This window comes from Onychostoma macrolepis, chromosome 16 (assembly GCF_012432095.1).
Source record: "Onychostoma macrolepis isolate SWU-2019 chromosome 16, ASM1243209v1, whole genome shotgun sequence".
Classification (NCBI taxonomy): Eukaryota; Metazoa; Chordata; class Actinopteri; order Cypriniformes; family Cyprinidae; genus Onychostoma; species Onychostoma macrolepis.
The window spans coordinates 34,240,119-34,260,113 of record NC_081170.1 but is presented as its reverse complement, the minus strand read 5'-3'; the positions used below and the strand labels follow the sequence as shown (position 1 = coordinate 34,260,113).

Sequence of the window (19,995 nt, the reverse complement as noted above, 5' to 3'; positions counted from 1 at the left end):
TCTTTTATTATCACTTTTGATCGATTTAATGCATCCTTGCTGAGTTGAAGTATGTGCTGACCTCAAGCTTTTGATCGGTCGTGTTCACATTCATGAGTGTTTTGGGCCTCGGAGCTCGTGCTGATGGTGGAAACTTTCTCAAGAGATTGGTCCATGCATAGATGCAGGGCTGGCCTTTAAACACAATTATCAGTCACGTTTCCATTGACGTCAGAGTTTGTTAAAGCACCTGTGAGCGGGGTAGACACACTGGGCGCTGGTGAGTCAGCCGGATGTGCCCAGATAATGGCATTGAACAAAAAAGATGCTAAAAAAGGCTTTTAGCCTGAGCTGTGGTAAAGCTACTGACGTCTGCGATAACGGCTGCTAACGTTTCTGCCCTTTACCTAAACACCCAATATAACACACATGCCATTTTTGCAGTCTAGTGTTGTCACGATACCAGCATTTCAGTTGTTGTTACTAATATGTGACCCTGGACCACAAAACCAGTCTTAAGTGCTAATTTTTTGAAATTGAGATTTATACATCAAATGAAAGCTGAATAAATAATCATTCCATTAATGTATGTTTGTTAGGATAGGACAATATTTGGCCGAGATGCAACTATTTGAAAATCTGGAATCTGAGGGTGCAAAAAAATCTGAATATTGAGAAAATCGCCTTTAAAGTTGTCCAAATGAAGTTCTTAGCAAAGCATATTACTAATCAAAAAATGAAGTTCTGATATATTTACGGTAAGAAATTTACAAAATATCTTCATGGAACATGATCTTTACTTAATATCCTAATGATTTTTGGCATAAAAGAAAAATTGATCATTTTGACCCATACAATGTATTGTTGGCTATTGCTACAAATATACCCCAGCGACTTAAGACTGGTTTTGTGGTCCAGGGTCACATATCAGTAAGATTTCACAGATAGTTTCACAGTTAGTTCCAATTTCAATACCATAGCAAACACTATTGTAACTATTTAATTTGAATGTTTTTAGGTAACTACTTTAAAAATCACAATATTAAATAAACAAAATTAGTTAATTATTAATAATCAAGCATATAGCCTATCTGCCACTGTGAACAGAACATCATACTGAAATACTCTGACAGTGTTTCATGCACTGCTATCCAGCCTGAAATAATGGATCGACTAAACTGCAAGTTACTTCCCTCAAGACAAATTCTGAAAAAACAGAACTGTGTTCTGTTGTATTTAAAAGGTTAGTTCAGCCAAAAATTTAAATACTGTCAACAATTACAGTATGTTCCCGAATGCAAGTCTTTTTATTTCATAAACATACCATGTAATGCAATTAAGGAAGGTTTCATTTTACATGGATATTGGGACAGGAGTGAAGTACAGGCTTGCATAATAAATAGTTTAGCAACCAAACATTACATTGTGAATATGGAAACATTTGGATCCACGTGAGAGGTGCATGAACCCATAAATTTGGTCGTGATGTCAGCTTTGCAGCTTTACAATACTGAGTTATTTCACTGAACTACACTTGTTTTTCTTCCCAAATCCTCACATCTCATCACATTTATTCATGTATATATTTATTTTCAGGGGATTTATTTGTATATTTTTACTTTAAACTTTAATTATATTAGTTTTACTTTCCTCCTTTCTTTAATTTTTAATCCTTAATCCCATTTGCATCATTGAATATAGTGAAGTTGAAAAAATGCTGTAGATCATAAATGGTTTTGCTTTTCATTAATTATCTGTGTTTTTTTAATTTGGAAAATAGCTGTTAATAACAGTCAGTGTTGTTGGTCTGTGTGTTCGTACAGAAGTGTTTTAACTTGAGGCTTTCGGTTTTTATCTCTCCTCATATTTAACTTTAACATGGTAAGGTAAGACGTCTATTTGTGTACTGAATCTCACACATGCTGGTAGTTGCAGTTTCACTTGATGTTTATAACGTTGTTTAGAATGAAAGGCACTGTAATTTATTTTGTACTTCTATTTTTTTCTATTTTTGTGTATACCTTTTAATTTGAAAGGTTTTTGTGGAGTGAGGGAAAATAAAATACAATTTTATAGTGTTTATAATATTTGTAAACATTTCAATTTATTTACTAGTATTTTACATTATTTCTGAATGTAATAATAAAATTGAATAATAATAATATATATAATTTTTTTCTTCCCTGTTTGACCATCGTCAAAAATGGTGTGACTTATTTTCTGTAAAATCCCATCAGATTGATATAACTTTTTTTATCTGTACTTTGCAATATTAATGAAATTTTTATATTTATAATAAAAATTTCACTCCATCTGCCATCTTGGATGAGTATTTCACTGAACGTTTTACAGTGCAAAAGATACAAACAGTGCTGCCTTGGTAATGCTTCATTTGACTTTTTTTTTTTTATTACAATACTTACACACTTGTACACTTTTTTTTTCTCTCTCTCTCACTAAAATGCAAATTTTACATGGCAACAACTTAGCAAACGCATAGGTAAGGTGTTCAAAATCACCCCAAACACCCTAGAAAGGGTAACCGTATAGTACCATCCTGCTAGATGCCCTCAGCAGCTTGTCATTGTGCTGACAGAGTTTTCAGAGGCAAACACCACTCACGATTTGTGCAGAAATGATAAAAGTCTTTGTGTTATTCTATCACAGTAGAGACACAGTCATACAGCAGAGAAGCTGAAATCATTGAGCAGAGGATCTAACAGAAGCTGAGACTGTGACAGCGTACTGTTATTCCTGGACCAGGGCCTGGAACAGGGATATTTTTCACATTGATCTCTGTGTTCCTGGACAACTTCATGGAATAGTTGGAATTATATTCAATATCATCTGTCTCGCTCTGTGTGTATGAATAAAGCAGCCAGATTCCTCTGGAATTTAAGCGTGTGTGTGTGTGTGTGTGAGAGGTGTGAATGGGTTTGTGGCTAGTGTTCTCCTCTAGTTTAGTGTGCATTTATGATGCAAGCATGTTTCAGACGGCATCTGATCATGTGTCTGCAGAAGGGTTGAACTGTCTCCTTCCATATCCTGAGTGTGAATCTGAATTCATTTGAAAGTGAATCATCACACAGGATTTGAATTGGAGTAACAGGAAGAATTTCCTGAATTGCAATTCACTCAGCAGAAGAGTTTCATTAGCTTAAAGTTGGATAGAAGTGAAAAATTGATCCTGTTTCTAAATGCTAAATAAATGCTCTTTTTCTAAATGTTATCGATAATCTTGTGAATGATTGACCCATGCATATGTTTAATTTGTTAAATTCCTTGACCTCGTAATGTTTCAAGAAAATGATGTTCTGGTGAATGACGACGACTCCATCATTTAATCTACTTAAACTCCGCCCCTTTCTTACAATCATTTGCATAGCTTGCATTCAGTAAGTGCCACGCCCACATCTCAACATCCAATCAATAACTGAAGCATAGAACCAAGTCCCGCCCTACATTTGCTGTCTTTAATAATCAGTTTTGCTCAGACAGATGAAAATGTGTCACTACTTCTATTACATTGCAACTATTTTTCATGTAAACTAACTAACATACTACTTCCACATGAATAAAGCAAAGCATATGGACAGCAAAATCAGAGGTAATAGGAGCACACTTCTACCAATTGAAAGTTAATTAATGAAATGTTTGTGGGTGTATGTATATACAATCATGGCCAAAAATATCGGCACCCTTGGTAAATATGATCAAAGAAGGCTGTGAAAATTAATCTGCATTGTTAATCCTTTTGATCTTTTATTTTAAAAATTCACAAAAATCTAACCTTTCATTGGATAAGAATTTAAAATGGGGGGCAATATCATGAAATAAATCTTTTTCTCTAATACACGTTGGCCACAATTAACGGCACCCTTTTATTCAATACTTTTTGAAACCTCCATTTGCCAGTTTAACAGCTCAAAATTTTCATTAATAATGAAAATAATGCCTGATGAGGTTAGAGACACCTGACAAGCGATCAGAGACCATTCCTTCATCCAGAATCACTCCAGACCCTTTAGATTCACAGCTCCATGTTGGTGGTGCTTCTCCTCAGTTCACTCATTTTCTACAGGGTTCAGGTCAGAGGACTGGAATGGCCAGCAGAAGCTTGGTTTTGTGCTCAGTGACCCATTTTTGTGTTGTTTTTGAGGTTTGTGTTTGGATTATTGTACGGTTGGAAGATCCAAACATGGCCCATTATAATATTTCTAACAGAGTCAGTCACTTATTGATTTTTTTATCTGTTGGTATTTGATAGAATCCATGATGCCATGCGTCTAAACAAGATGTCCAGGACCTCCAGCAGAAATATAGGCCCACAACATCAAAAATACAGCAGTATATTTCATTGTACACATGGGGTACTTTTTATCTCTGTGTTCACCAAACTCATCTTGAGTGTTTGCTGCTAAAAAGCTCATTGTTTAGTTTCATCTGACCATAGAAGCCAGTCCCATTTGAAGTTCCAGTCGTGTCTGATAGCTGAATATGCTGGAGTTTGTTTTTGGATGAGCGAGGAGAATTTCTCTTGAAACCCTCCCGATCAACATGTGGTGATGTAGGTGCTGTTTGACAATTTATTTAAAGGTTTTCTGACCCCGAGACTCAACTTTTTTCTGCAATTCTCCAGCTGTGGTCCTTGGATAGTCTTTAGCCACTCAAACTCTCCTTCTCGCCGTGCATTAGGACAATATAGACACACGTCCTCTTCCAGGCAGTTTCGTAACATTTTATGTTGATTGTAAATTCTTAATTATTGCCCTGATGGTGGAAATGGGAATTTTCACTGCTCTAGCTCTTTTCTTAAAGCCACTTCACTAATTTGTGAAGCTCAATTATCTTTTGCTGCACATCAGAAATATATTCTTTGGTTTTTCTCATTGTGATGGATGATTAAGGGAATTTGGGCTTTGTTTTCCCTCCTATTTACATTTCTGTGAAACAGGAAGCCATGGCTGGATAATCTCATGTTCATAATCACCCTGGAGTGCTCAAAATTGTGAATATGAATGGAGTATACTTCAGAGATATTTTACTCATAAGAATTTTTAGGGGTGCCGATAATTGTGTCAAACGTGTATTAGAGAATAACATTTATTTCATAATGATATTGCCCCCCATTTTAAATTCTTCTTATCCAATGAAAGGTTAGATTTTTGTGAATTTTTCAAATAAAAGATCAAAAGGATTAACAATGCAGATTAATTTTCACAGCCTTCTATTATTATATTTACCAAGGGTGCTGATATTTTTGGCCATGACTGTATAATCAAATGAGTTTCTTAGAACATCATTCCATTTTTAATTCAGCTTCGTTAAATTCATATTACAGTTCTGCATTCTGATGGCTGCTTCAGTTCATATTCAGGAAATGTGATTTAAAAGGCAGATATAACAAATCATTTCTGATTCTGAATGTCACGCAGCTCTGATTTGTAGAAGCTCATGGGTAAAAACATGAGAAATATCCAGTCCTGACATTAGTTCCTGCGCTGAGATGATTTGATGGCTCTGCTCTCAGTGACAGTGAAGTCTTCTGACATGCTCTAACGCTGACCGGGTTATCAAGCGAAAAATAGCATGAAGTTCAGAATGATTGTCTAAAAATGGCCTTTGAGATCAGCGTTTCAGATTGGTGTGTCATGTACGGCTTTTAAAGGGAACCGAAGGATCTGAGTGACTCAGAGGAGCTTCTGTAACAATGTCAGTGACTCTAAGTGACTCCTGGAGAAGATTTACTGCTTCTAGTTCTCCAGTTAACAGCCGGGAAGTTACAGTATGTGTCCCAGAACTAAAAGATTTCCATACTTCGTTTTTATCAGTAATGACAGGTCATAAACAGCCTCATTAATACTGATTTTGTATTTCATGTGGTATTACATGGGAAACATGATAAATTCATTGGCACTGAACCTTATGTCAGTGGATTTTCTGCTTTCTTTGACACTGTGTTTCAACTTTTTTCAGAGTACGAGTGTTTGAGAACGTCTGTCTTCATATGGCTTTGGGCTCAAATACACACTTCACAATTGTCTTTTTTGGCTCTCATGGTCGGTAATATTGGCATTTCCGTGTCACGCTAGTCTTTGAATACTCTCTAATCTGCGGCTGTTGCTGTTTCCAATCTGAAAGCCAAAAATTTGTTTGTGAGGCAGTGCATATATAAATGCATAGATATATATATATATATATATATATAGATAGATATATAGATATATAGATATATAGATGCATGTGTATATTTGTGTGTATATATACTACCATGCAAATGTTTGAGGTTAGTTTTTATTTATTTTTTACTTTAATGTAGAGATGCATTTATCAAAAGTCACACTAGAAGACGTTAATGTTACAAATGATTTCTGTTTCAAATAAAGGCTGTTCTTTTTAACTTTCTTTTATCAAAACATTGATAATAACCAGAAATGTTTCTTGAGCAGCAAATCAGCATATTAGAATGATTTCTGAAGATCATGTGACACTGAAGACTGGAGTAATGATGCTGAACATTCAGCTTTGATCACAGTGTATTTTTATTCATTTTAACGTGTATTCACATAGAAAACCGTTATTAAATTGTAATAATATTTCACAATACTGCTGTTTTTACTGTATTTTTGATGACATCCATATATGTGTACAGTGGCTCTAACAAGTATTTAGTCCCTTAAGCCACATTTACAAATATATGAATCATCACATCCTATAACAAATTTAGAAAGCAAGTAGCGTTTGACTCCTGTTTTTAATTTGAACTGTCCAGTTATCATTACACTGACAAGTTAATAATATAATGATGCTCTTCTCATATGTTGGGGAAACTGAAGTAATTCAGGCGTGTTTGCAGTCCACATGCATTGGCCTGACTGCACTTCTCTGTTCTCCTGATTTTCCAGTAAGAGTATTTAGAGGTTTCCACTCTTCTCGTGATCCAGGTTGGCAGGTGTACTCCTCCGCTTTTGAACTAAAAAAAAAGAATGACCCCAAATTACCCCATGTCTATAAAACTGAGGGTAATTTACTAAATATGTATTGTGGTGATTCAGGCCAGCAAATGGGTTTTAACCCCTAAAATATAACACACAGTGTGGTGCCTTGCTTTAGCTGGTTTTAGATTGGTTTGCTGTGTGTTTACATTTGTGGGCTACTACTAAACTAGTTTTATGCTGCTTTTTCAATAACATCCACCATTAACCTAGCCGTGATGGTGGAAGGGAGGATGGAAACATGAATGAACAAACGTAAATGCCAAAAACATCAAACGTTTGAGAGCACATTGTTTTCCTACATTGCACGAAAGTGTTGGAGTGAACTGAAGCGAACGAACGTTTCGCGTCTGATTTTAACTGCTGTCTATCAGCCGCTGTCCTGATGTGTCCTTTCCTGGAGTCCATTTCCAGTCATTACAAACCGCACGATTCAGATTCATCCTGTGTAGATAAAACTATTTCTGAGCAGCAGAAGCACTAGGTTCGTCGTGCCACATCAAATCCCAAAGCGGTGATTATGTGTAGCCGAGCAGCCGGATGCCAAGCTGGTTGTGACCGCTGAGCGGCGGGCCGGACTCGAGCATCCAGGACCTGCAGAGCCTTTCCTGACATCTCTCCTCAGAGCTGGAACTGCCTCCTGATGCAAATCCGAAACACATTTTTGTGTTTATACAGGCCGTCGTGTAAGGCAAGCACAAAGCCCTTTTAATGAAGCTTGACGCTCTTTTGTAGCCACTTCAGAACACGCCAGCAGACGAAGGAGTTCGCCCAAAGTGCGACACGTTTCACGCTTGACTCATGTGTTTTACGTGTTCTGATTTTGACAGTGAGCGTCCATCAAGAGTTGGAGGTATTTTCATAGACGGTAGATTTCAGTGTTGGCTTTGTATGAGGGGAAACATTAGATTCTGTTAATGTTTTTTTTGTTTTGTTTTTCTGATCAAGTTTTGATGGTTATGTGCAAATAAGTGTAGTGTTTTTAGTCTTCTGTCATTTGGCAATCGGGTTTGTTCAGCTTCCATTTGGGGCTTGATACCTTCTTTATAGTCCTCCAAAAGCTGCACTAAAAGCTTAAATAGAAACCAACTGCTTGTTGGGGTCACGACTGAGGACAAAAACTCAGATTTTTCCATTCGTTGCTGTTGATCATGTTGCTCTTGATTTGGACACTGTAATTCAGTTCTTGTTCCTCCATATTCAGGTCATGTTCTTTGGTTCAGCGTTGGTTTTTTACTATGTCTGGTTAAATCTTGCCTCGACCAAAACCCAGTAGGATTTTTCCACTGGCTTTGGATTATTGCAGAAAATAAACTGTGACCAACAAAAGTCTGAGAAGATAGTCTTCACAAATGAACCTAAAGCCAAAATAAAATCACCACAAGTGAAATACTGAGCTAGACTACAGAACGAAATACACTAAAGTCACATGACCTCAATGTCACTAGCATTAAGCTTCCCACAATTCTTTCAGTACACAAATTAAAACACAAATGCAGATATTTTTAAAGGTGCCATAGAATGGAAAACTGTATTTACCTTGGCATAGTTGAATAAGAAGAGTTCTGTACATTTGAAATGACATACCATGAGCCTCAAACACCATTGTTTCCTCCTTATGTAAATCTGAATGCAAAAGACCACTGAAAAATAGGCGAATCGGAACATAACACCGACTGTGACGTTACAGTCGAGATCACTAATAGTTACGTCCCCAACATTTGCATATACCCGCCCATGTTCTAGGCCAGCTGCCAGCCGATTCATCAGAAGTTCTGCAGGTATTGTGAAGAAACAAGCGAGGACAACAGCAAAAATGGCAGATCATGGAAATAAACGTTATGTTCCAGGCTGTGCAGGAGATGTGAAGTGCAGGGATGGGTTGGTGTCTGTATTCAGAAAGGCACGGAAAGCAAATAACGTGTTCTAATAAAATAACCAGAGCCTCTAAAAGGACATGGTTAGCTGTAGCCTGTTACATTACAGTACATAAGATTTCACTTACCACATAAACAGAGTAAGGAGAGATGACTGAGGATGATGGCGAATGAATTACAGATCCTGAGCACCACTGACAAGCATCTGATTTTGTAAAATGTGTGGTAAGTACTGCCGCTCCATAGTATAAACAGAGTTTGTGCGATCGCGAATCTCGAAAGTGAAAGTGAAACTAAAAAGCAATTGTGCATTCGAAAGCGGTTTCAATCCCCGGCATATTAATAGCAGCTCCATGATGCCCGCATTTTTATATACAGTATAATTACCCGGCAATATAACTGCGAGGAAAAGGTATTGAATTATATATTTTCCCTGTGTTTCCTTCCTGCGGTGAGCTACTGAAATGAGCCGCACTGTGAAACAGCCAATCAGAGCAGAGCTCAACATTATTATTCATGACCCTTCCAAATAAGGCAATAACAGACCATTTCATTCTAGGGAGAAATCCTAGGGTTGTAAATGCACATGTAGAACCGTTTCTGGAGAATATTTGTCCTTACCGAAGCCACATACCTTCTGACATGTAGATATCAGAGAACAATTTAAAATATTGTATCAATGCATATTGCACCTTTAGTGAAACCTTCTGTTGAAACCTGCCATTGAAAATCTAGCTTCAAGATGAAAAAACATTGAATCAAGTGGTTTAATCAATATGTTGATGTACAACACTAAACCTGTTGGTTCTTTCACATCAAACAAGCATGTTTGAGCTTCTGTTTACCATATTTGATGAGCTCTATATGTATATGCATTGGTCAAGGTTTATATGTAAATAAAAGCCTAAATGAAATCTCTTCATCATATAAGAGTGATTGTTTGAATTTTATGATCTCTTTATGAACTTTCTGAAGCCTCTGAGTTTTTGTGGAATAGAAGTGAAATCAGATCTCGATAATGTGAAAATAATTGATTTCATAAGTATTGACACCCTTTGTATGGGTTCTGAGAGGAACATTTCTTTGTATGGTACAGTGTTAATGGAGCTGACTGTGTTCTCTGTAGGAGGAGTGTTTCCTCAACTTGGAGGCTCCCATCAGCAGGGTTTGTGGGTATGATACGCCCTTCCCGCACATCTTTGAGCCCTTCTACATCCCTGACAAGTGGAAGTGCTTCGAGGCGGTCAAGCGTATGATCAACTACTAAAGCAGCTGATCATATGATCAAAAGGTAGGGTTTTTTTTTTTTAATGTACCATTATTATTTAACCCTGTTAATCCTGACATATGAAATACTAAATGTTTAACTCTTTCCCTGCTTGCATTTTTTTTTTTTTTTTTTTTTAAGTTGCCAGCCACTGCCAGCATTTTTTATCCTTTTCACAAACGTTTAATGGAACTCAGAATATATTGTTGTTTAAATATCTAAACATTCAATGTGCCGAAACAATGAACAGAGCCTCAAGCATTTTTTTTATCAACACTTGAAAATAGCAACATTTTGAACAAAAAGCTGAGAAAATGGATGGAGTCAGTCGTTTCCATGACTAATACGTTCCTATACCACTTCCTGGATCGTGATTTCATTCCGTAAAGTTAGGCAGTTGTTTGATGATCATGGTATTTTACATGCATCTTCCTTCATATGCAATCACTTGTTTATGCTTCTTCGCCCGAGTTCTGATGCAGGCGTTCAGTACTCTTTCAGAAGATGCATAATAGCGCCTCCTACCGTATAACAGTGAAAACACAGAAAGCTGGAAAATTCCATCATTGGCGGGGAAGGAGTTAAACTGGATCTTTTAAAAATAATAAAAATTGCATATGTTTTTTCAGTATAATATTTCATGCATCAAGCATTTATGTCTCATGTAGTATGATATTTTGAGGATAAGGAACTGCAGTTTGGTGCAGATGCTGCTATTTATCTCCCAGTAATATGTCTTTGTAAGATTCAATTGAAATCATCAAAATGTATAATGCAATGCAATACGCATATGATGATTGAGAGATGAACAAATAAACGTTCCTCAAAACCCTGATGATCAGATTTGAGACTCACTGATTTTTCTTAAATAAATGATGTCTGGATAATCAAGTACAGCCAGGCTGCTTCAGTCCAGTAAATATTACTAACAATATCACAGCTATTCTTACATTTATTTGATCAAAATCAGTAAAGATCAATCAGACGACAGAAGGCATGTAGATTGTAGATTGTGTGTGTGACTGGTTTTTCAAAGTTTGCAGATCATTTAAAGGGATTAGAAATTCACATATCAGTTATGATGCTGTTGGGTTTCTAGTGTTAAACTGAATCGATATCAAGTACAGATTCATACATGCTCTTATACCTCAGATAACTTTACTGTGTTCTGGTAAGACCAGGCTGTTGACAGCGGCGCTCCATTACCAGATTCACGCTGCTTGCGTTCAGGCTCCAGGTTCAGTTTATTTTCACTTCAGTGTAATTCCAAACATATTTGGCTGTTACAGGTTATTACACAGTTGGGACACAGTCTGTAGATGGTGTTGCCATGTAGAACAAGCAAAACTGAAGTCACGTGAGCAGCAAGGAATGCACACAGACCTAGAACCCATCTGCTACTGTACCAGCATTTGAACCTTCTTTTCTCGTTCACAGGCGGCACAGATCGAGAACTCGTCCTCCTCTACATCACTGAACAAACCTGTCAATAACTCCACCATCACAGCTAACTAGGTTTCTACCTGTAGATGGGACCATGTCACCGGACAGGAACGTCCTTGATCATGTGTCTAGAGAATAAATGTGGTTTCTGAACACTAACATGTGGACTTCACACGGCTGCTGTGCTCTTCCGTCTGTGCTCTCGCTGTTACCTGGATGTCACCATCTTCCGTTTAGTTTTTTGTTATTAAACTTAATTGAGACTGGACCTTGTGTGTTACTGTTTTATTGGTGAGTTGCTGAATGTACCATCTTTGGTTTAATTGAATAAATCTCTCTTCTAAACCTAGCTGCAGCTTTACTGTGTTGTCGACAGAGACGGATGCCGAGCAAGACTTAAACCACAAACCGTGGACAGAATATAAAGATAAATCGGCGTCTTTCATTTTGGTGTTGTGTGACCGCAGCGGCTCGGTGCTGGGCGCGGCGCTCAGATGACCTCAGGTTGAGTGTATTCTAGCGTCCGTCGCTCACACACTGTCATTACTCACTTAAGCATATTAAATCCGGCCCCAGTGATCTTCACACAGACGCTCGGCTGAGATCAGATCTGCACTCCCCTCTGAGCTTCGTGTGAGGCGTTCTTCCTTCACGGAGGAATGTGCAAAACGTCAAATACATAGATGACTGACACATGCTTGGGTGAACCTGTCAGCGATGGCTTTCCCAGACTGACAGATGTAATTAAGATCCGTATGCAATACAAAATTACAACCAAGACATTGGCAGACACGCTGTTAACAAAAATAACATTTAGAGCACTTCATGTGATCTTGTGTTTTTACATGGCTGCTTATCAAATAAATACAATTGATTAATAAATAGCCAATAAATTGATTAATGTTCCGAGCAGGGTTGCCAAGTCTGTGGTTTACCCTGCTTTACACTACCTTTACACTGTTGCCATGGGTTGTTTTTTAGGTCACTGGTTAAAGCGATCTCTCCCCTACAATTTCGATGGAGCAGACCCCTGACGGAAGGGGAAATCATGGAAAAAAACATGATTGGGCTAGTTTGAATGGCAATTGGTCTGGTTTTGAATGCATGAATTTTTATAGGTAAACTGAAAATCATGCATTACAAGCAACCAAAGAAATACATTATTCATCCAATTTAATTGAAGACTCTAAACACAATATTATTAATAAATACAAACAAACCAAAAAGTTATGGAGTTACATGAGGCAAGGACAGCCTTATTCAAGCATATTCAGCCTCGCCATGTAAATTGCATTTTCTGTCCATCTACTCCAAGACGGATTTCTTTGAAGTTCTTAAGCCATTTTATGCCGTCTGTAAACATCAGATGCTTGATCATGAATATGTAGCCTCTGAGGTGTCATACTGACCTTCAGACATTCCCAGACAATGCATTAAACTCTAGACTGTAGCTCGTTGATTTGAGAAGAAAAAAAAAACATCTGGCAGATGTACACTGCACTAATGCATTTGCACACATGGATTAAGACTGATTTCATGCATAAATCAGAATGACAGAACATTCATTCTGATTCATTGAACTGGTTCTCATATAGAAGACATTCCATTTAATTAATGTGGGGGGTGGGGGGGGGGGGTCATTTTCAGCATGCCGAATCTTGACTTTTGATAATTTCCTGAATAAGAGCAACAATATCTTACATGAAACTGAAGAATTTGTGGTAACACTTTCTATGAAGCCGTAGTTATAATGCATTATAAGGGTATTCTTAAGGCATTATAATTAATGCATAATTCATTATAAAAAAAAAATAATAATAATAATATGTTGTATTATCTCAAATAATCATAACAACAATTATAATTATTATAATTGTAACAATATAATACACATTTGTGGTTATAACTTTTAAGAGTATGATTATTTATAACACGAGTACCATATTAAATCCACTTAATTTATATTATATTTTATTTAAGATCTGCACTACATCCTGAGAGTGGTTAGGAGTGGAGTTTTTTTTGTTTGTTTGTTTGGTTTTTTTTCTGAAAAATGTGTTTAAAAAATAACCATACTACTGATATTACAATAAAAATAGTTCAGATATCTGATCTTAAGGCTGTTTGAGGAAATTATTATTATTGTTAATTATTTTTAATAATACTAATAAGTGGTCTTTGCTTTAAGTGAAGTTACTTTACTTTAAGCAGACAAAGACAACATAAGACCGCATTATAAAGCCTTTTGGATGTTTGCATGAAGACTTTGTATTTGTCATTTTACAGTAAAAACACTAATAAGATGTACTACATTATTGTGCAGATCTTAAACAATGGCAATAACTATGGTAAATATAATCCATTGTAACTTAAGTGGATGAAACGTGTTCATTGTGTGTTTATAGATATCATACTCTTAAAAGCTATAACCACAAATAAGTATTGTAATACATTAAAAATTTTCTTATGATTATTTAAGTTTTAAGTTATAAACAAGTTTTTTTTAGAATGCATTATTAATTTATTATAATGCCTTAATACCCTTATAATGTATTATAAATACGGGCTTAGAAGGTGTTGCCATTATTACTGTTGCTAATGAAACCTGTATGATTAACCCTTGTGCTGTGCTAAAAATACTGTCTCATTTGATGTACAGAGTCAAAAACTAAATAAATAAATAATAAAAACAACAACAACTTTTTAGTCATAACTTAGTTATGTCCATTGCAATAGCATTATCATTTTTATGAAGAGAAAAAAATCCTCTCCAGGTCAAAATGACTGAAACATAACATTTTGATTGACCTCTTCCGATTAAAACCCAAAGGACTGCTCGGCGGACATTTAAATATTAGAAGTATTGTATCAAAGACTGAGCAAATTGAAGGTTTGCTGATGGGTTCGAATTTGGACTTTCTTTTTCTCTCGGAATCGTGGCTAACTGAGTTATCACCAAGGACTGCTTTTGTTGTACCTGGGTATCATGTTTTTAGAAAAGATAGAAAATTAGGTAGAGGAGGAGGAGTTCTTTTGTATGTTCGGAATCAGTTTAAATGTGTAGAAGTTCAACTTAATTCCATGCAAGACTTAGAAGCTATTATTGTTTCTATTGTTTTATCTCCCCAAATGTCTTTTACTTTGGTTGGATTATACAGACCACCTAATTCTACAAAAATATTTTATGACAAATTGAAATCTGTATTAAAGGAAATAGGTTCGAAAACTGAATTAATTGTTTTAGGTGATTTTAATATAAATTGGATGGAAAAAGCTAAGAGATCTCAACTCAAAATTATATCAGATCACTATAATCTTACACAAATGATCCTTGGGCCAACTAGGGTTACTAAATCGACACAAATTCAGATAGATTTAATTTTTAGTAATAAACCTGAAAGAATTACAAAATGTTATAATTTGGTAACCGGTATGTCAGACCACAATTTGACCTTAATTGTAAGAAAGTTGACAAAAACAACGATTTTTATATAAACAAAAGGGTAAAAGTTTTTTTAATATTATACCAAAATCCCTAGTTGGTCAATTTGAGGAGAAATTAAAGCACCTGGACTGGAATGATGTTCTACAGTCTGAGGATATAGAGAAAACGTTTAATACTATGATGGATAGAGTTAATAAGACTAAAAATGAATTTCGTAAAAAAGTCTCTTATTCGAATAAAATACATTTGCCGTGGTTAAATGAACATCTTGGGAAGTTAATGAAACAGAGAGACTTGGCATTAAAGGTTGCTCTTAAAGCTAAATTACCACATGATAAGAGAAAATTCCAGGATCTGCGAAATAAAGTTGTAAAAGAATTAAGGCAGGCTAAAGCTGATTATTTTATTAAATTAATTGATGACTCTAAAGGAAATAGTAGAGCAATTTGGAAATATTGATAAAATTACAAAAAAGGAGAATAAAGCAGTTCAAAATTGGGCTATAAAGGACCGATCAAAATTGATAGAAGATAAAGAACAAGTAGCAAACATTTTTAATTCTTTTTTTTTTAAATTCTGTACAGTGTCTGGCCAGGAAATTTGATGCTAGATTAGGAGTACTAGAAACTATAAACAATGAAACTACTCTTTTTACAATTGAAAATGTCTCAGAATCTATTGTAATGAAAATAATTGATAATTTAAAAGGATCTAGGTCGAAAGATGTTTATGATATTGATACACAATTTTTTAAAACTTATAAATCAATTTTTTGTAAACCTTTAACACATCTGATAAATTTGTCAATAACAAACTCTTATTTTCCATCTTGTTGGAAGGCGGCAGTAGTGATACCTATTTTTAAAGCAGGTGATAGGACTCTCCCATCAAATTATAGACCCATAAGTATCCTTTCAATAGCATCGAAAATTGTGGAAAGGGTAGTTTGTGATCAATTAGTTTCTCATTTAAATAAAAGTGAAGTGAATTTACATCCAATGCAATTTGGGTTTCGAAAGAATCATTCTACAGAAACGGCTAATTGTTTTTTTGTTGAACAAATTAGAAGTCAACTTGACAAAGGTGGTGTTGTTGGTGCTGTTTTTTTAGATCTTGCAAAGGCATTCGACACTGTTAATCATGACTGCTTAATTTCTAAACTTCAGAATTTTAACTTATCTGCTACTGCCTTGACCTGGATGAGATCATACCTGACTAAGAGGAAACAATGTACAAGAGTGGTTGATAAGTGTTCTTCTTTTGCTAGTTGTTCTATAGGGGTCCCTCAAGGGTCTATTTTAGGACCCATTTTATTTAGTATTTATATTAATGATCTCCCTCAAGTATGTCCAGGTGTTAATATTCTAATGTATGCAGATGATACTGTACTTTTTGTCCATGCAAGAACTAAAGAACTTGTTGCAAGCAAACTGACATCTGCATTAGTGGAAGTTTTTGATTGGTTAAACATGTCTTGTCTGTAATTAAATGTAAGCAATTAAATGTGTGACACATGTCAAATATTTAGGAATAATAATTGACCAGCACCTATCTTTTAAAAAACAAGAAAGAAGGATTATAAACAATGTTAAATTTTTAATCTAAATAATTTTAAACACATCAGGCATCAATTGTCCCAATCAGCTGCACTACTTTTTGTACATACTTTGATTCTCCCTCATTTGTCATATTGTATAACAACATGGTCAGAGGCAGGTGCGACTACACTTAAGCTTGTGTATTCTCTTTATAAACAAATTTTGAAAGTGCTAGACAAAAAAACAAGGGACCATCATTGTTGTACTATTTTGAAAAAGTTGTATTTTTTAAATTTTGATAATTTTGTATTTTATAGTGATGTATGCCTGATGTACAAAATTATTCATAATCATGCTCCCCCTCCTCTTAGGGGATGCCTGGTCCATAACAGCAGTGCCGGTAGGACAAGAGCATCTGCTAGGGGAGATTTAGTACCGCAGTATAGAAAAACAGTCTTTGGTCAAACAGCGTTTCCGGTTAGAGTAGTGAGGTTATGGAATTCCTTACCTACAAACATCCGAAGTATTGACAGTTTCACAATTTTTAAAACTAATCTTAAGCATTGGCTACTATCTGAACAAATCTTTAACCATTAATGACTGTGTTGTAAGTTCTGTGTTTTTTCATATACTGTTTTTATTTATTTTATATTTTGGATATATGTATTGTGATGTTTATGTGGTGTATATGTAATATTGTATGTTATTTTATTTGTTTACCTGCCCAGGGACAGCAGATGTAAATTAGCTATTAGCTTTAATTACTTCTAATTGTACATTGTCCCTGTAAAAATAAACAAAATAAAATAAATAACAGATGAATTTTTGCTAAATATACAATGTTTAATTGGACACATGACCTTCAGCAAAAACAAAATGCAACTATCTGTTGGCTACCATATTGAATTGCATAGTATCATATTTTTTCCATTGCATCGTATTGCATTGAATCGCATTGTGTTGTATTAAATCGGGGTAAACTGTATCGCATTGGTAGCTGCTTATGTATGTTTAATGTATTGTATTGTTGGCTATGCATCGAGATGCGTATTGGCATTGCATCGGCCACAGTTATGGAGATGCACATCCCTAGTATATATATTAAAAAACACCTTTATAAGTTGATAAGCCTGTATTATTTGTTGTCCTAAATATGCATAACTAATATGCATTTTATTTATATATATATATATATATATATATAGTTGTATTTTATTTGAGTTTAATGTTGTTTTTTACTCTTGTTCATGATCCATCATAACAGCCTTGCATTCTATTAGTAAAGAAGCACTGATTTAAAAGGCAGTGGTTTCCTCCAAGTCATATAGACAGGTAATTATTTTATTGTTCCATATGGGAAATTGTAGTGTATTAGCATCTTGCCAAAGTCAAATACATAATGCATTACAATTAATTCATTATAGAGGATTTGCTAGACAATATACTGTAACAAACACAATGTTCTGAACATAAGACAACAATTATGGATCAGGATAAGTTAAATGCCATTTATTTGCTGTATTTGGCTACTAAAGAGTCCATCATCTGTTTTGCTGTTGAAGTTACTGAAGTATGAAAAGTTTAAATTTATTGCTAAATGCTGAAAAATTTGGCATTCGTGCACACAATATTACAGTGGAAAGAAGTGTTGGCTATTACAGTCTTATTAAATCAAAGTTGATATTCATTTATATAATTTTTTTTACAGAGATAATGGGAAAGGTCATAAAAATAAAGCTTGCATTCAGTTTGGTTACGATTTTGATAAACGGCCTGGATTAAATGTGCTTCTGACAAATAGCTTTATGTTAATGTGATGAATCTGAATTATAAATGAAGTGTGGTTTGTAATGACTGGAATTACTCCTCCGCTGATTGACAAGAGCTAAATCAGACATGATGTGTGATGCATTTCAGAGAAAAATGGGATATTCAGTGACAAAAATGACAATTTTATCCTTTAGTAATTGATTGGGAAGTTAAAAGTGTCTCTGTACGACTGGAGGTTGGAGGAGAGGGGCTGAAAAAGAAAAAGGAATTCATGACATCAGCCAAAAAGGAAATCCATTTCAGAAGTGGATTTAGATGACAAAGGCAAACATATTTTATGTGCAATAGCAGAGAAAGTACCAGCAACATGTGTTGAAGTAAATCTCAAACAGGGTTGTGCAACGTGTAGAATTGGGATTCCTTTTTAATCTTGAATTTGAAAGTTGGGTCACACTTTATACTAGGTGGCCTTAACTACTATGTACTTGCATCAAAAAATAAGTACAATGTACTTATTGTGTTCATACTGTATTGCAAAACACTTTTTCTGCTATTGAGGCGTGATACGGGCAGGTTAGGGACAGGTTTGGTGGTATGGGTGGGTTTAAGGGTGGGTTAAGGTGAAAGTGATGGGTCAACAGTGTTATTATAAATGTAATTACAGAAATTAGTTACAGATGTAACTATACATAGGTATTTAAAAAAATATAAGTACAATGTAAAAACATGCATGTACAAAATAAATGCATTGTACCAAATTATTAATTTCAATGTAAGTACATAGTAGTTAAGGCCACCTAATATAAAGTGGGACCGAAAGTGTTTAGGACAGAAAAAGACAGACATACAGAGAGATCACCAGAGTGGAAGAGCATGTCATTTCCCAGAACGCGTTACTTGTGCTGAATTTCTTAGAATTTTAGTTCAAATTCTGTCATTTAAATTCAACTTCCTATGTGTTATGGCCAATTCAGTTCAAATTCACACTCGTGAACTGAAAGAGTCTGTTCCTCAAATAAATTAGTAGACGCTAAATGGGTGCAGATAGAGATGAGGGAAAAATGGGAAGTAGCCAGACAGTTGAGCTTGATGTGCTGTATGATGTGATGGTAATATTTTAGAATAGTGAACACATATTCACTTACGTTTTTCCTCAATAAACTACTGATTTGCTGCTTATTAATAGCTCATGCGGTAGTTGTTAAGTTTAGGAATGGGATAGGATTAAGGGACCTAAAATATGCTCATACAGAATAAGGCATTAATATGTGCTTTATAAGTACCAATAAACAGCCAATATGTGACCCTGGAGCACAAAAGCAGTCTTAAGTCGCTGGGGTATATTTGTAGCAATAGCCAAAAATACATTGTATGGGTCAAAATTACAGATTTTTCTTTTATGCCAAAAATCATTAGGATATTACGTAAAGATCATGTTCCATGAATATATTTTGTCAATTTCCTACAGTAATATCAAAACTTAATTTTTGATTAGTAATATGCATTGCTAAGAACTTAATTTGGACAACTTTAAAGGTGATTTTCTCAATATTTAGATTTTTTTGCACCCTCAGATTCCAGATTTTCAAATAGTTGTATCTCAGTCAAATATTGTCCGATCATAACAAACATACATTAATGGAAAGCCTGACCAAAATTGACCCTTATGACTGGTTTTGTG

At 35.2% G+C, this 19,995-nt stretch overlaps 1 protein-coding gene across 1 annotated transcript in view; it reads left to right on the top strand.

The window, feature by feature from the left end:
- Positions 1 to 11,829, top strand: part of bckdhb (branched chain keto acid dehydrogenase E1 subunit beta) — an 85,836-nt gene extending 74,007 nt beyond the window's left edge. Inside the window, exons 10-11 of the mRNA XM_058747533.1 lie at positions 9,978 to 10,142; positions 11,556 to 11,829. Of these exons, the coding sequence (XP_058603516.1) occupies positions 9,978 to 10,118 (141 nt within the window). The 3' untranslated portion in view covers positions 10,119 to 10,142; positions 11,556 to 11,829. The remainder of the gene's footprint in view (positions 1 to 9,977; positions 10,143 to 11,555) is intronic.
- The last annotated feature ends 8,166 nt before the right edge of the window (positions 11,830 to 19,995 follow it).